The 15,172-nt window shown below is 30.7% G+C and overlaps 2 protein-coding genes across 6 annotated transcripts; one reads left to right on the top strand and one right to left on the bottom strand.

Annotated features, from left to right (window-relative positions):
* Window positions 1-910: 910 nt before the first annotated feature.
* LOC130946587 (TATA-box-binding protein) lies at window positions 911-4,332 on the top strand. 3 transcript variants are annotated; one of them, XR_009072312.1, is made up of 11 exons: window positions 911-1,198; window positions 1,688-1,769; window positions 1,943-2,030; window positions 2,270-2,341; window positions 2,612-2,662; window positions 2,780-2,824; window positions 2,916-3,008; window positions 3,491-3,592; window positions 3,689-3,762; window positions 3,853-3,911; window positions 4,131-4,332. XR_009072312.1 is itself a non-coding variant. In XM_057875380.1 (10 exons), coding segments are annotated over exons 2-10 (603 nt in total). In that variant the 5' UTR covers window positions 911-1,198; window positions 1,688-1,692; the 3' UTR covers window positions 4,132-4,332. The 3 variants fall into 3 exon arrangements, 2 of the variants coding, with proteins under 2 accessions (XP_057731363.1, XP_057731365.1); XM_057875380.1 differs by lacking the exon at window positions 3,853-3,911; XM_057875382.1 differs by lacking the exons at window positions 911-1,198; window positions 3,853-3,911 and adding an exon at window positions 1,209-1,451.
* A 2,349-nt stretch (window positions 4,333-6,681) lies between these two features.
* LOC130945072 (nuclear transcription factor Y subunit A-1-like) lies at window positions 6,682-12,891 on the bottom strand. 3 transcript variants are annotated; one of them, XM_057873734.1, is made up of 8 exons: window positions 12,634-12,766; window positions 12,217-12,306; window positions 11,752-12,036; window positions 10,416-10,531; window positions 10,107-10,178; window positions 9,053-9,217; window positions 7,674-8,082; window positions 6,682-7,163 (listed from the first exon to the last, which is right to left on the bottom strand). In XM_057873734.1, the coding sequence occupies exons 3-7, from the start codon at window positions 12,017-12,019 to the stop codon at window positions 7,723-7,725; spliced, it is 981 nt and encodes a 326-aa protein (XP_057729717.1). In that variant the 5' UTR covers window positions 12,020-12,036; window positions 12,217-12,306; window positions 12,634-12,766; the 3' UTR covers window positions 6,682-7,163; window positions 7,674-7,722. The 3 variants fall into 3 exon arrangements, with proteins under 3 accessions (XP_057729717.1, XP_057729718.1, XP_057729716.1); XM_057873735.1 differs by having other exon boundaries at window positions 12,217-12,315; window positions 12,634-12,764; XM_057873733.1 differs by lacking the exon at window positions 12,217-12,306 and having other exon boundaries at window positions 12,634-12,891.
* Window positions 12,892-15,172: the final 2,281 nt, after the last annotated feature.

Here is a 15,172-nt window from a genome sequence, read left to right as displayed (position 1 = left end):
TTTTACAAAAAATATCTTTTTTATTTCTTAGTGTGTTTAACAAATTTTTAATAAATAAACAAAAAATATTTTTATCTTATTTTATTTAAATATAATTAATAAATAAAAAATATTTTTATATAAAATATTCAAAAATAAAATTATGTTTACTTTTATAAAAAATCTATTAAAAAAATCATTTAAAAAATATTTTTTTTAGAAAATACTGCCAAACAAATACTTTACGGCTAAAAAAGTTTGATATGGAAATAAAATGAGTGATATATTTTAATATGGTAATTTTTAGTGTTTTTTAAAAGAGAAAGTATATGGAGCCAATGACCTAAGCGTACAATGTGTACAATGAAGGTTCAGAAAGTATTAGAGATATGATTATTAGTGTTACATTGTCTTATTAGGTTATGCTTTTGGGATGAGTGGTTTCAAGACATGGTATTAAAATTCTAGATCCGAAAAGTCAAGAGTTCAAATCTTGGTGAACCTAAAATTAATTTTTTATATCATGAGATGTTTATTCGTTTAGGCCATTGGCTCCCTAGCACTACTCTTTTTAACCATGCGAGTTGTTTGATTTTAAAATTTTACTTAAGAAATCGTATGAGCCTACTTGTAGTTGGACAAATATGAATTTCGAAAAGCTAGAAAACCGACCCTCCAAATTATTTGTTATTTTAAATTTTTTTACTGATGAAGAATTCGTAATTCACATGGTCCAAATTCTATTCTATTTACACTATATAATTGTAAAGTATCTGTATTTTCATATTTGAGTCCAACACCACTTTTTTTTCCATATGCAACTTAAAAAGTGAATACTTTACCGATGGAAGGGTTATTTATTTGTTTTGAGGAATGTGAAAGGGTTATTTATAGTAACACCTCTCTATAAATAAAGAGGTTGGAGCGGCTACATTGTCCGTGTTACCCTTTCAGCTCTCCAGATCTTTCCGCAACACACAACCAACGAACAAAACCTTCTTTCACTTTCTCTATCTTGTTCCCAAATCTATCTTCTCTCTCTCTATATAACATATTAACATCGCATCTCTTTCTCATATAAAAGAACCGTTCTTTCGAATCCTTCCCGCTTTCTCCACTCTCTCTTACACTCCCCTCCTCAATTAAGTTTCAATTTTTCAAGATTTGTAGATTCTCGTCTACCCCTAACCTTAATCCGAACCTAATTTTGCCCTCAAAGGTCCGATCTCGCTTGCTCTGTCTCAATCGACATATATATATACAACCCCTCTTTTTATTTTATATTTAATTAAAAGGAGAACACAGAATTTTGGGGAATTTGTCTATAGTTGTTAGGTTTTCTTTTTTTACTGTTTCTTTCCTCAATTCTTTTGGGGAAATATGGGATCTGAGTTCCTTTTCATTTTTCTGGGTGTTCTTTCGGTAAAAATGTTTCCTCGTGTTATGAATAAGGGTCAAGATATTGTATTGTGGTAAGAATTTTGTTCAGCTATTAGATTTTTCATCCTTTTTCCTAGTTTTTTTTATTTTGGGGAGATTTTAAGATCTGGGTGCCTTTTTTTTTTGGGGGGGGGGGGGGGGGGGGGGGAGGAGATGGTGTATATTAAATATTAATAATTATTTTGGTTGGAATAGTTCCTTTTATGCAAGAAAAAAAACGAGGATGAAAATTTGGTACTGACCGAGTGTAATGTTATATAATTATTAGGGTACATGGCTGACCAAGGATTGGAGGGTAGCCAACCAGTGGATCTGACCAAGCACCCTTCTGGGATTGTGCCTACCCTTCAGTGAGTATCTATCTGATCTTCATAATTTTGTCTTCCTATATAATTTACAATAGAACACTTCAATGAGGTTTAGTTTATGTAGCTGACTTTATGTGTTAAAGCTTTGTTGTTTATCTTGGAATATGTAATCACTTTGCTTTTATAATCTGATAACCAAATTATTTGTACCCCAGAAATATTGTATCAACGGTCAATTTGGACTGTAAGTTGGATCTTAAAACGATTGCACTTCAAGCTCGTAATGCAGAGTACAATCCCAAGGCAAGTTTCACTTAGTTGATGTTGAATTTAACTTATGCATATTGTCTAAGCTGTACAAACACTTTGCTCTATCATAATTATGGTTTGCTTAGGAACTACATGCATTTTGTCCATGTATCTTGCTTTTCGAAACATATAAACATTATATTCGAAACATATAAACATATGTTTATATTTGATCCAAAATCAATAATTAACCTTGTACACTGTGCTAATAGTTGTGTTATCATCCTTTATAGCGTTTCGCTGCTGTGATTATGAGGATCAGAGAACCAAAAACAACTGCCCTCATTTTTGCTTCTGGCAAGATGGTATGTTCCTTAAAACTAACCTAGTATTCTGTTAATAAATGATGGTAGTGGATATCACTGTCCTCAAATAAAAAGGTGGTGAATTTTTTTATATGCAACTACTTTTGCTAATTGATCATCTTATGATTCATTGTATTCTGCCATGATTTCAATAATGCTCTTGCTTTGTGATTTTATTCATGATTGGATGATTCTTGTCGCTTTAGTTGAATTTGTCTCTTTTAAGCTTTAGCTTACATTCCTAATGTTAAATTCCATTGGTACGGCTAGGTGTGTACTGGAGCGAAGAGTGAGCAACAGTCTAAATTGGCCGCAAGGAAGGTATGAGTATCCATTTGCCTTCTTTCTTCATATGGAAAGAGAGCGGGTGGTGGGTTAGGATGCTCTTTATTCCTAAAAATTTGCATCATCGTCTAATTTTACATTTTCTTCCTTCAGTATGCTCGAATTATCCAGAAGCTTGGTTTCCCGGCCAAGTTTAAGGTAATACTTATGTTATATCTCGTTATGTTTACGAAGTATTTTCACTCTCTACTGTTATATCTAATAGTAGTTGACTCATTTCATGCTTCAGGATTTCAAGATTCAGAATATTGTTGGCTCTTGTGATGTCAAGTTCCCCATAAGACTTGAGGGTCTTGCATATTCCCATGGTGCTTTCTCAAGTGTAAGTTATTAACTTATTATTTAACATTATTATTTTTTAATGGATTTTGGGTTGGTTTGCGTATCTCATGACTTCTACATTAAAAATAATTATATTGAGATTGAGTTAGGTACCCTGTGAGATATTATATATAGAGAACTATATGTTGTCTAAATTTTAGTTTCTCCAACTATTGAGAGTGTTGATCTGACATGTATTGAACTCCATATGCAAAACTGATATTGAACAACCTTAAGGTGGTTTTGTTTAGTTATTAATGTGATGATGCTGCTGGCTGGCTATGCTCAATGTTTCATTGAACGCTGCAGAAGCCTATATTTCTTTCTTTTGTATGATATTTTTATAAGTAACATGGTGGAAATAGTGAACCTTAATGAATGGTATTGTAATCATGAAACAAGTTGCATGTCCAATAAATTCCCATGTCATCAAGTTAAAGAAAATGTTGAATAAATCTTCAACTTTGCTGTTTGTGATGTTAGTACGAACCAGAGCTGTTTCCGGGGCTAATTTACCGTATGAAGCAGCCTAAGATAGTCTTGCTTATATTTGTCTCTGGGAAAATTGTGCTAACAGGTGCCAAGGTAATATTCCTTCGTATTTTTAGTCTGTTCTTCTCATTTTGGTTTTGATGTACATGTTCCCAAGATTATTTATTTGTTTTTCTTTCCATATTCTAGGTGAGAGATGAGACTTACACAGCATTCGAGAACATATATCCCGTGCTTACTGAGTTCAGGAAAAACCAACAATGGTATGGATGTGGTTCTGTTCATTTTAACATAATTACTGCTATTTATTGGTTTACACTCTGAATTGTAACTGTAATATTGGTTAATTGCAGAGATATTGGACTCTACAATTTAACATTTCTTGCTTTCTAGCAAATTTTCCAGAAAAAAGGTTTTGTTATTCATGTTTGCCTTGTACACTAAGTGTGCACTCTAACCTCTCGCCTTTGGATGTGGTGGTATTTATTCATTTTAGAAGATTCCACACCCCATCCAAGGGCAGAGACGGAGTGCATGTTAGCTTGTGTACTGGACTTTACAAATATCATCTCTTTTTTGGTTTATTTTTTATTTTGAGGGCCCTAATGAAGTATTTGATCAATTGTGACAGATTTTTTTTCAAGGGAAGGAGCAAAGTGCCACTAAAGGAATGATGTTCCATGGAAATGTAAATAACAAGACAAAAAGAAAAAAAAAAGGAACATCTGGATTGATATTAGTTAAGACCCATTTGTTTTAGTTGTTTCTCTGTTTTGAATGTTCTAGTAAAGTGAAGCACATTGTTCTATTCTAATTGAAATTTCAAAACAAAACATGATTTTGAAGAGGCAGAGAGGTGTGAGAGAAGTGGAAAAGAAAAAAAAAATATCGAGGAGCTAGAAGAGAAAAGGAAATTTTATTTATGTAAAATTGCAACCACACATTTGATTTAGACCGTACGTAACTATTTATGTGAGAACAAACTTGCCTAATTAAATCATTGTAACAATTATAATATTGTAATGTGTCCATAGCCATAGCTTCCATGTGGAGGCATATTTTTTTAAGGGTTAACCATTAAAAATGTTTCTAAATTATTCAAATACTAATAAAAATATATTTGAATTTTACTATTGATAAAATTGTTTTTAAATAATTTAAAAACGCAATTAAAATGTTTAACTAGAAATATATATTTTTAGAAAATGTTTTAGAGATTGAATTTTGATGTGAAAAAAATTGGGATAATATTATTCTGAAAATTTGGTAATTTTTTTGTTAAGTATATATATATTTTTTGTAATTTTTTAAAAGTCTTATTGGTTGTTAATAAAATAAAGTATACTAAACAAAAAATTATCAAATTTTAAGGATAATAATATCTTATTTTTTAATTATATTTGTAAAAAATCATATAAAATTTTAATTTTTAATGTATTTTTTAATAAATATATATTTAATGTTAGATAATCTTGCAAAAAATTTAACATTTTAAAAATGCATTAGATATTGAATTTTAATGTGATTTTTTGTAAGTATGATTAAAAAAATGATATATTATTATTTTTAAAATTTGGAAATTTTTGCTAAGTATATATTTTTTGTGATTTTTTAAAAATATTATTGGTTGTTAAAAAAAATTACAAAATATATATATACTTAACGAAAAGTCATCAAATTTTAAGGATAATAATATTTCATTTTTATAATCATACTTGTAAAAAATTTTATCAAAATTTAATTTCTAAAGTATTTTCTAAAATACATATTTATTGTTGGGCATTTTTGTTGCGTTTTAAAATTATTTAAAAGTATTTTTGTTGAAACTAAAATTCGGATGTATTTTTGTTAGTGTATGAATAATTTGGGGTGTTTTTGGTGGTTACCCAATAATTCAAAGAAAAGAATCCAATGAGTGGCAAGTAGATTCAAGAAATATGTATAAATGAGTTTTTTCTAATTAAATTTCATTTAACTAATTTCTTGCTCAACATTACAATACATAATTTTACCTTCAGTAATAACAGATTTATAAATTACTCAAATAACATATTTGAGTTTGTATAAATAGAAAAACAAACAAATAAAAGAAAACCGAATATGAAAATTAAATTGAGAAACACAGCACGAAAAAAAAAATAATAAATGAACCTACCTTGCGATTGAAAACTTGGTTAGTACTTAGTACATGAATCACATACAACTTCTATCAAATTGTTTCTTTAATTTCCAGTGTATGTATTCAAGGAAACTTTTAATTCACAAATGGAGACAGTGCACACTTTCTGTCATATTATAATTAGAAATGAGTTATGGTCCTAGAATCTTGATACATTAAGGGAAGCCATCTGAAATGGATATAGTACGCATAGATGATAGATGAGATCATGAAAGCTTATGAACAAAAAAACAATTCTGAATAATGTGATGAGATTCTTCAGATTTGGAGATTAGATGTTTAGAGCAATAGTTGAGATTCATGACACAAGGATAATGTCACAAATAATTTATTAAATGTATATATAATATATAAATGACTTAATTAACCATTTAATTAGATGGTTAAGAAAAAATCTAGATAAGAGAAAAGGAAAAAAAAAATTAAAAGAGTTACACGTATTTTAAACTTGTGAGAGAAGCAATTGAGAGAGAGGAAGTTAAGAAAAAATAAAAAATTGTGAATGTAAAAATATTCAATGTCTTAAACTTTTTGTGTTTCAAATGTCGAAATTCTTTGTCACTGAGGCAGTGACATGGTAGAAGATTTGTTGGCCTCCAAAAAAGTTGTATCGACTTCAAATTTTGGATTAAAGTCAGAAAGTGAAATATAAAATTCATAGTAATGTCCTTACCAAAAAAAAAAAAAATTCATAGTAATGTATGTTATGCAAAAGAAAAAAAAATTATCAAAATTCTTTTATTTTGTACTTGATTGTTGATTCTGTACATTTTGTGACTGTTATAAACATTTCATTAGAAGAAAACCTGTTTTGGGTTAAGAACATGGTTAATTATTATGGTTTTTTTTTTCGGTCATACAAAATTACAAATACAGTAATACACTCGCACACACTAACTTAGTCACGGTAAAAAAATCTTTTATTGTATACATAATGACTTGAAAAAAATATGATTTGAAATAAATTAACTCAGCACAACTCTATTATTGTAGACATAATGACTTGAAAAAAATAGTATGTATACTTTTATTACTTAATAATATTCATCAATCATTACTATCAATGTTAAAAAATACAAAAGCACATAAATATGAAAGTATAGCCACTAAATACTCACCAATTAAGGGAGATGCATGTCAAGAAACACAACATTATGACATTTTCACGCAAAATGATGTTAATGTACGGTTCTATGAACATTCAAATCCAGTTTCAAATATCTCCCATATTTAAATATTATATGTCCACATCCAAGTCACAAATAGTTCAGAAATCAAAGTTATTTGTCTTCTTTCCTTCATCCATTTTACAAAAGTGAAGGGAAATTGAGATAAAGGGAGACCAAAGAAGGCATGGATTGAACCATGAACCTTCCTTATTGATCTCACCATTTAACTGAGCCAAGAATGAGTTGCCTGAGATGAAACTCTCTTGTAACGGTGGTATCCTCCAAAGTTGGATGAGACAAAGCTCACCAACTTCATCTGCAACAATATTAGCCTTATATAAGATTTAAAGCAATAATGGACAAACACACAACACTCTTAATCATGTAAAGGAAAGTTTCAAAGTATAAAGTTATTTACAAGTAGATTTGTAAAACTTCTTATCATGGGTATGTCTTATATTTGTTTCCATTACTAAAAACTTTCTATATTCAAAATGACAAAGAATTTAATTTTTATGCACTGTTAGTGTAAAACAGTTTTACATGTGCATTCAATCGTGTAACAGCACATCAACAAAAATAACTACCTTTACATTGACTGCATGAATAGTCATTTGAAAGAATGATGTGATCGAACGACGGTGTAAAACACTATCAGTGCATCAAAATAAAACTCGATGATAAGGTTGTTGACATGCTTTTGATTTCGGATTAAAACCATGTCTGCTATCCATGTATATGTATCAAATACTACTATGTTAGAATACTTTTACCCACAATAATCTTTAGAACAAATAGACAAGGTTGTAAAGTGTTTTCAGGTTACCTTTAGAGTCGCCATGTGCTGGAGGGAACCACCAACTTGGGGGGAGATGTCATTCAATAGCCCCATTTGGGGCTCCATGCATAAGCATGCCTTGCCTTTCTCCACCAAAGCAATGTCCCTCATTTCTTCCATTAAACTGTGAATGGTACATTGAGGACAGACCATTGCTACCATGGAAACCAATGGTGAAATTCTGCATTTTCTCCATGTCGTGAACCATGGACTGCGACACAACATAGTGATCATTGTTGGAATGTAAAGTAGCCGTGGAAAGGGAGCTTCCGGATTCCATTGAGGGGTTTATACTGTTGTTGTTGTTGCCTTCAAGCTTCTTTGTATTAAGAAAGCGACCACCATTACCCCTTGCCCTTCTCATAGCATGAAGGTGACGCGACTCATGAAGATATGGCTGAAAGAAAAGAAATTAGTGAAACAAGTTACAAGTTACAACCATCAGTAATAACTATCACTTATTATTGGACACAAATGAAAGATCTAAAGTTATGCAAAACATTCACTCAAACACCTACTAGTGTGAGGAATGATGAAGCCTCAATAAGCATCATGGTCATTTGTGATCTTTACCGCACTAAATGACCATGATCATGTACAGAGAAAAACACAATGCTAGACTCACACAGTATAAAAGCATCCGGTGTTAACGCAGGGTCCGGGAAAAGGCCGCACCCAAAGGGTGTAATGTACACGGCCTAACCCGATAATTATATCAGTGGCTATTTCCACGGCTTGAACCCATGACCTTGAGATCACACGGAGACAACTCACCTATTGCTCCAAGGATCCCCTTCTAGACTCTCACAGTATATAATTTGAAGTAAAAAAATTGAAAATTTCCATCTAACTGACTTATCATAAAGGACCTCCTATATCAGCAATTTCAAATCCTATGTGTCCAAAGTCCAAACTGTTTAGGTCACACTTATGCTTTGTGAAGGTAATCTTAAAATGGATAAGTTGCCCACCCAAAAAAGTAATTTAAAGGACGGATTCAGATTTTATCCGAAAACAAGTAACAGAAGTAGTATGATCCAAATGTTATCATCATAGACTAGTTGATACCAGATATGCTTATGCAGAATCATTCCACTTACTAATCGTCGTGGAACGGAGAAGCATATTTAAAGATAAACTGATGTTTAGGTGACTTTTCCTTAATACATAAACTCAACTCTCATATCAAGAGTAACAGAACTTTTATGTTCTTCTGATATTCAAAACTCCTAAAGTGTTCTAAAATCTAAAGACATACTGCTCAGGACTCTGATTGTTATGAATTTCTACAAGCTCCCCATTCTCGTAGCAATAGAATCATTCATTTCAAGATGCTACTTTTTGAACAATTTGGATATCAAATGTACCTTTCTAACTTTAATCACTTTCTTTTCGAGCTCGGCCTTAGCACGTGACTGTCTTCTTCTCAGAATACCATGATACTGCTTTGCATTGACATAAACCGGCTCCTCTTCCATTTCAAGTGGCAAAAGCATTCTAGCATGGTTCATCCCATACAGCTGAGGGTTTATCTAGAATCATGGCAACAGCTGTTAGGACTAGAAATAAATCATCAATAAGGCAGTGTTTGGTTGTTGTCTTAAAAAAATAGAGACATAGACACAAAGACACAAAGACACAAATATACATGAACACAAAGATACACAAATTTTATAACGTGTTTGGTGATAATATACAAGACACATGTATTTAATTCAAAAGTCCATTTTATCCCCAAACTAAAACAACTCAAGTGTTAAAGATAAAGGACAATGGTTGGAATTTTAAAAAATAATTAGGGATAGAATTGGAAAAATCTGCGTCTCATGGGTTGTGTCTTAGTGTCACAGCTTGAAAGAGATACACTAAATACATGTCTTTTATGTGCATCTGTGTGTAACCGTGTCTTTTAAAATTTTATGTCTCAGCAAACAAACGGTGTACACGTACCACCGTGTCCATGTCTCTGATAGACATAGACATTAACCAAACGGAGCCTAAAGTAACATTTCACTAAATTGATTGAATAAGAATATTGAATATAACTTAGCACAGAAATCCATTAGAGAAAAGGAAAACCATCCTGAAAGGTAACACATTTGCAGCGATTACCGCCTAAAGGACGTGAAGAGTCCAGCTTACAGAATGGAATAGAACAAAAAGGCATTCAATGCTTATTGTTACAGTTTTAGCATTGCTGAAATGCATTAATTCTAAGTGAACAAGTGATAAGACATGTCTTCTTGTTTGCATAATTATTGTTATGTAGCGCATAATTATTGTTATGTAGCAATTTTGGTAACTATGCCTAATTATGGTCTGCTATTTATGCAAAGAATATCTGAGAGAGACAGAGAGAGAGGAGTGTTTGAGTGATAACCATTTTCGTAAACACTGTACGGAAAATCCTAGATAGTATACCATAGTTTGTTGCCCATAGGGTGTCAAGCCTCCACCATAATGTGCATCAAAATAAGCTTGCGAAGTTAAAACCTGCATCATACTCAGAACTCCTATTATGTTTGTTTTACTTTTAAACCAACATAATAAATGTGTATACTATACAAACACATGGTTCCAGATTCTGTAAACCGAAAAATAAGAAAATGGAGAAACAAAGAAAAAGAAGATTAACAGAATATGGACTAGATTTATGCACTATAAACTCAGTAAACAAAGGATCATGCCATAGTTGCATATGACTGAAAAATTTAGTTCCAAAGGTCTTACAATTGAATGACTAATGCTTTCATTCTCGGAATTCGGACCAAGGTGTTTTCCCATGGTAAATGGGGTTGAGGAAAAAGCATGTTTGATGTTCTGGTGCTCTTTGGTAACATCTCCACCTGAGAACAACAATCAAAATATTTATAAATATCATATTCATATAACATTCCAGTGTCTATGCAAAAGCACAATTCAGTTCCTAGTAAATTCTACTATGCACCTCATGCAATTCCCTACCTATATTCTATTTAGGTTCAATTGCACTTTATTTATTATTATTTTTTGTAAAAAATGAAAATAAAAGACAGTTAACTAATCAAAATTCTTATCCCAATAAGTGGAGCTGGCTACATAGATCAAATGATAACCGTTTTTTTCTTTTGACCAAAACCAAGACAAAAAGACAATTAACTAACCAAAAACCATCATTTGAGATACAAATTCCTCCCTTTCAAAAAGGTTACATATAGTAGATAAGTTTCTTATATTTGTGACAATTAAACCCTAATTTAAAGGGCATGGAACTCATTGATGACAAAGAGTCCTATTAAAGGTGAGAACGTTCAATTGGTTGGAGAAACTGCAGTAGCAAAATTGCAACTGACCTGAAGTTATTTCAACTCAGTCTACCAAAACAATAATTCTCCTCTCTCACTAATCACCTCTTGCCACGTGGAAGATAGGCAATAACTTAATAGGAAGTATATTTTAACAATTTAACCATTAAATCACAATATATAAAGATCATTTATACCAAATTTCAAAAAATCGGATATCAATAAGCATGCAACTGAAGAACTATTGGTTTATTATATTCTGAACATATATATTATGTTGATTTTTAAGGATATAAAAAGTATAGCAAATGATTATGAATTCACATGAAATTTTCTAGATATAGATCTATAAGATAAAAGTTTCTAATCCAACAGTTGAACTTTTTAAAACAATTACACAAGCAAAAAGCTATTCAACAGTGTAACATATACTTAAATTGACATCGTTGTCATTTGATCTTAATACACACACACACTCTCTCTGTGAGCAGCGATTAATGGGACAGAAAAGGGACGAATATGGCTCCTCTAAAGTAAGCATGTTGATGTTCGTAAAGTGATAAAGTAAAGGGTTAACTGTTAATGAATAACCAATGTTAAATCAATAGCTTTCATCATGTATAGGACTCACCAAATGATGAAATGTTAGTTATCCTCTTGGATTTCCCACTTTACCAATAAACTCACTTTAGAGAAGCCAAATCCGGGACGGATACGATTTGGGAAAGTGTTATACTTACTCAAAACCAGAACATCTATGCATTATGCCAAAATACAGACACCTGAGTTATCAATTCCAGGTAGTGATTGAGAAATCAAAGACTGCATCTGTTTATTGAAACCAACAACTTCATTAGTCTCTGATTGTGTTGTGATTGTGCCACCATTCATGGCTGATGAACCATTCAACTGCTGATCTACTGATGATGATTTTGGGGAATTCTCACCAGCTCCGCCGCGCCACCAGGGCTGAGCATAAATGGAAGCTTGAAACTGAATCTGCTGGCTTCGCTTCGCCCGCCACTCGTCTGATTCGGGTTTTCCTGGCATCTTAAGTCAAGTATTCCCTGGAACCAAAACAAATATACAACAACAAATTAAACATTCTAAAATCATATATATACAAAAACAAACTTAAATTCCCAAAACACACAAAGAAACAAATAAATCTCAGTCTGTTAACTCCATTAAACTGAATTAAACGTTGCATCTATGAAGTTGAAAAGGAAACGAATATGAAGACCTACCCTCTACTCAGATAAACCCCAAAGAAACTTGATCGTGATCAACCTACCCTCTTTGTTCTTGACCTGGAATCGGATTTATTTATTGCTACCCTGAAATTTCTACATAGAATGAGAACAAAGTAAAGATTTCCCTTTTTATATTTTCATTTTTAATTTCCGTTACTACACTAGAAACCTCAAAAAATCAAACTAATATTCACATGTTTTCTTCCCAACCAAACATTAACCACTAAACAGAAAAATTCCGATTTCTCAGAAGCAATAGACAAAGATTAAAACAAAAAAGGAAAAGAAGAAAACACAGAACAGTAGAATGCGCTTTTGAACTCTCTAGTCAAATAAGATTCAAAGATAAGGTTCTCATGAGTTTGAAGCATAGAAGACAATTTCTTCTTGTTGTTTTGGTAAAGAACTTACTATGGTAGGAGCTATGCTTTTCACTCTTCAGAACTGAATTACATTGAGATTGAGATAAGAAGACCCTTTCTCTCTCTCTCTCTCTCTGTCTCTCACTCACAATGGAGCATGATGCAATGATGAGAATGAGAATGAGAATTAACCTATATGAATAATGAATTTTAATTAATTAATTAACTTAATGTAATAAGAAGTATATTTTATTTCTACTTCACGCAAAGGTCTATGTCAATGTCTGATCTCTGATGTCTCCAATTTGGAAGAAAATAAAGAATGAAGCCAGAATGACCTAATTACTTTTACTTGAGTGCAATGCAAGAAGAATTGATATCTTTTTTTCTAACAAAAACTCTGCTGAAAAGTGGATCAAGCTTCATCCCTGTGTCACCTTATTCAATGTAGAATATACGAAATTATAAATGAAGCATGTTTGGGTATATTTGGGTAATTCACTTTTTAGAATAGTAGAAAATAAATTATCATTTAATATTTTTTCTTGGCAATTTGTTCTTAGTATTTTGAAAAAAAAATAAATTTGATCCTTAAGGTTTAAAGTGTTCTATTTGAATTCAAAAAAATTTTATTTAGTATTAATTTAGTGCCACAGTAAGATCAAAGTTAAATAATTAACGGAATGACCTACATAACAATAGTACCAGAACAAAATCGATAATCTGAAAAACAAATACAAGCTCCAGAGACATAAAATCAACCGTTGATGTATCAATACATTTATTTATCATTCTCTTTAGTTCTATAGAAAATATTTTATTTATATTATAAAAAAATAATAAATAAATATATTGGTACATCAACGGTTGATTTTGTGCCTTTAGAGCTTGTATTTGTTCTCCAAATTATCGATTTTGTTCTTGTACGTAATGTAGGACATTCCCTTAATTATTTAAGTTTGATCTCACAGGAACTAAATTGATGCTAAATGAAACTTTTTTAGATTCAAATAGGATATTTTAAACCTTAAAAACTAAAACAGAATTACGCCCAAAAATAGAAGACCAATTTAATACTTCACTCTTAAAAAAATAACATGGTTGAGAGATTAAATTATTTAAAAATTAGAAAATTATATGATTAATATACTTTTAAAATTTTATTAGAGATTAATTTATCTTATATTCTAAAATATTAGTAACTATTTAATTTTATTCAAAACAAATATTATTAAAACCAATTTAAAGTACTACTCTTATTTTGATTAATGTGAACTGCTTACTAGTAGGACTAGTATACTTTTTAATTTTATATTAGAGAGATGGTTGTGTTTTGCGTAGTTATTAGAAGTTAGTGTGTTTTACACTTTCACTCAGCTGTGAAGGTTATATTCCAAGAAATCGGAGAGTCTATTTCTTAAATTTTATAAATTTGACCCACAATTTTGTTTAATGATAAAAAAAAATCAACCACCTAAAAATTGGACCTTTCTGCAATCTCAAATTCAAACTCATCAATCTAAAAATCTAATCCTCAAATTTCATTTAAAATTTTAATTCACCCAAATCTGAGTCTCTAATTTGATTTTTACAATTAAAAAAAAATCACCACCATATTAAATTAAAACACCCAACTTTCTCATAACTAAGCATGGTTCTGAAAACCGGACTGGACCGGCCGGTTCAACCGGAAAAACCGAGAACCGATCAGTTAACCGATCCGGGTAAGCTCAAAAACCAACCAGTAAAAAACTGGTAAAAAATCGGTTGAACTGGCCGGTTAACTGGTAAACCGGTCGAACCGGTCAGTTTTTTACGGTTTTTTAACGGTTTTTTATTAAATTAATATATTTAAAATTATTTTTAAGTTTTTTAATAATTTTATTTAATATTTAATTAAACCGGTTGAACCCCAGTTGAACTCCGGTCGAACCATTGAACCATTGAACCAGTAATCTCACCGATTCATTGACCGGTCCGATTCTCGCAACCTTGTAACTAAGGATAACAAAACAGTAACTTCCATTACTAAAAAAATAAGTCGACAACCTTTTCTTTTAGGGTATTTTTTTTTGTTGTTGTTGTCTTTATTCGGATAATTTACTAAAGGACAAATCTGTTTTGTCTATGTTTCTTTTTTACTTTCTGTTTTTTTTTTTCACCGGAGTTAATTGTTTTGCCAATTTTAATATTAAACAAAACAAAAATATATTTTTCTAATGTATTTTATTCTTGCAAAATAGTTTATTATTATCCTGGCACAATAATTATTTTGTATGTTTTTATCTTGTTATACTTTTTAATTAAATTATTCTATTAATCTTTATATTTTTTAATTTTTAATTAAATTTTAAATTCTTATACTAATTTTAAATTTGAACTTAGATCTTTTTAATAATAAATATTAAGATAAAGTATTATTTTGATCCCAAAATTTAGAATAAATATTATTTTAATCTTTAATCTTTTTATTTTTATCCCAAAAATTTAAAATAGTATAATATTATTTCACTATTAAATTGTTCACCAACATTTAACAAAATTAATGTGCTGTTAATAATATTTTTATTAAAACTACATTTGTTCAA

Source organism: Arachis stenosperma, chromosome 8 (genome assembly GCF_014773155.1).
Source record: "Arachis stenosperma cultivar V10309 chromosome 8, arast.V10309.gnm1.PFL2, whole genome shotgun sequence".
Taxonomy (NCBI): domain Eukaryota; kingdom Viridiplantae; phylum Streptophyta; class Magnoliopsida; order Fabales; family Fabaceae; genus Arachis; species Arachis stenosperma.
This window is presented reverse-complemented; position numbering and strand designations above follow the sequence as displayed.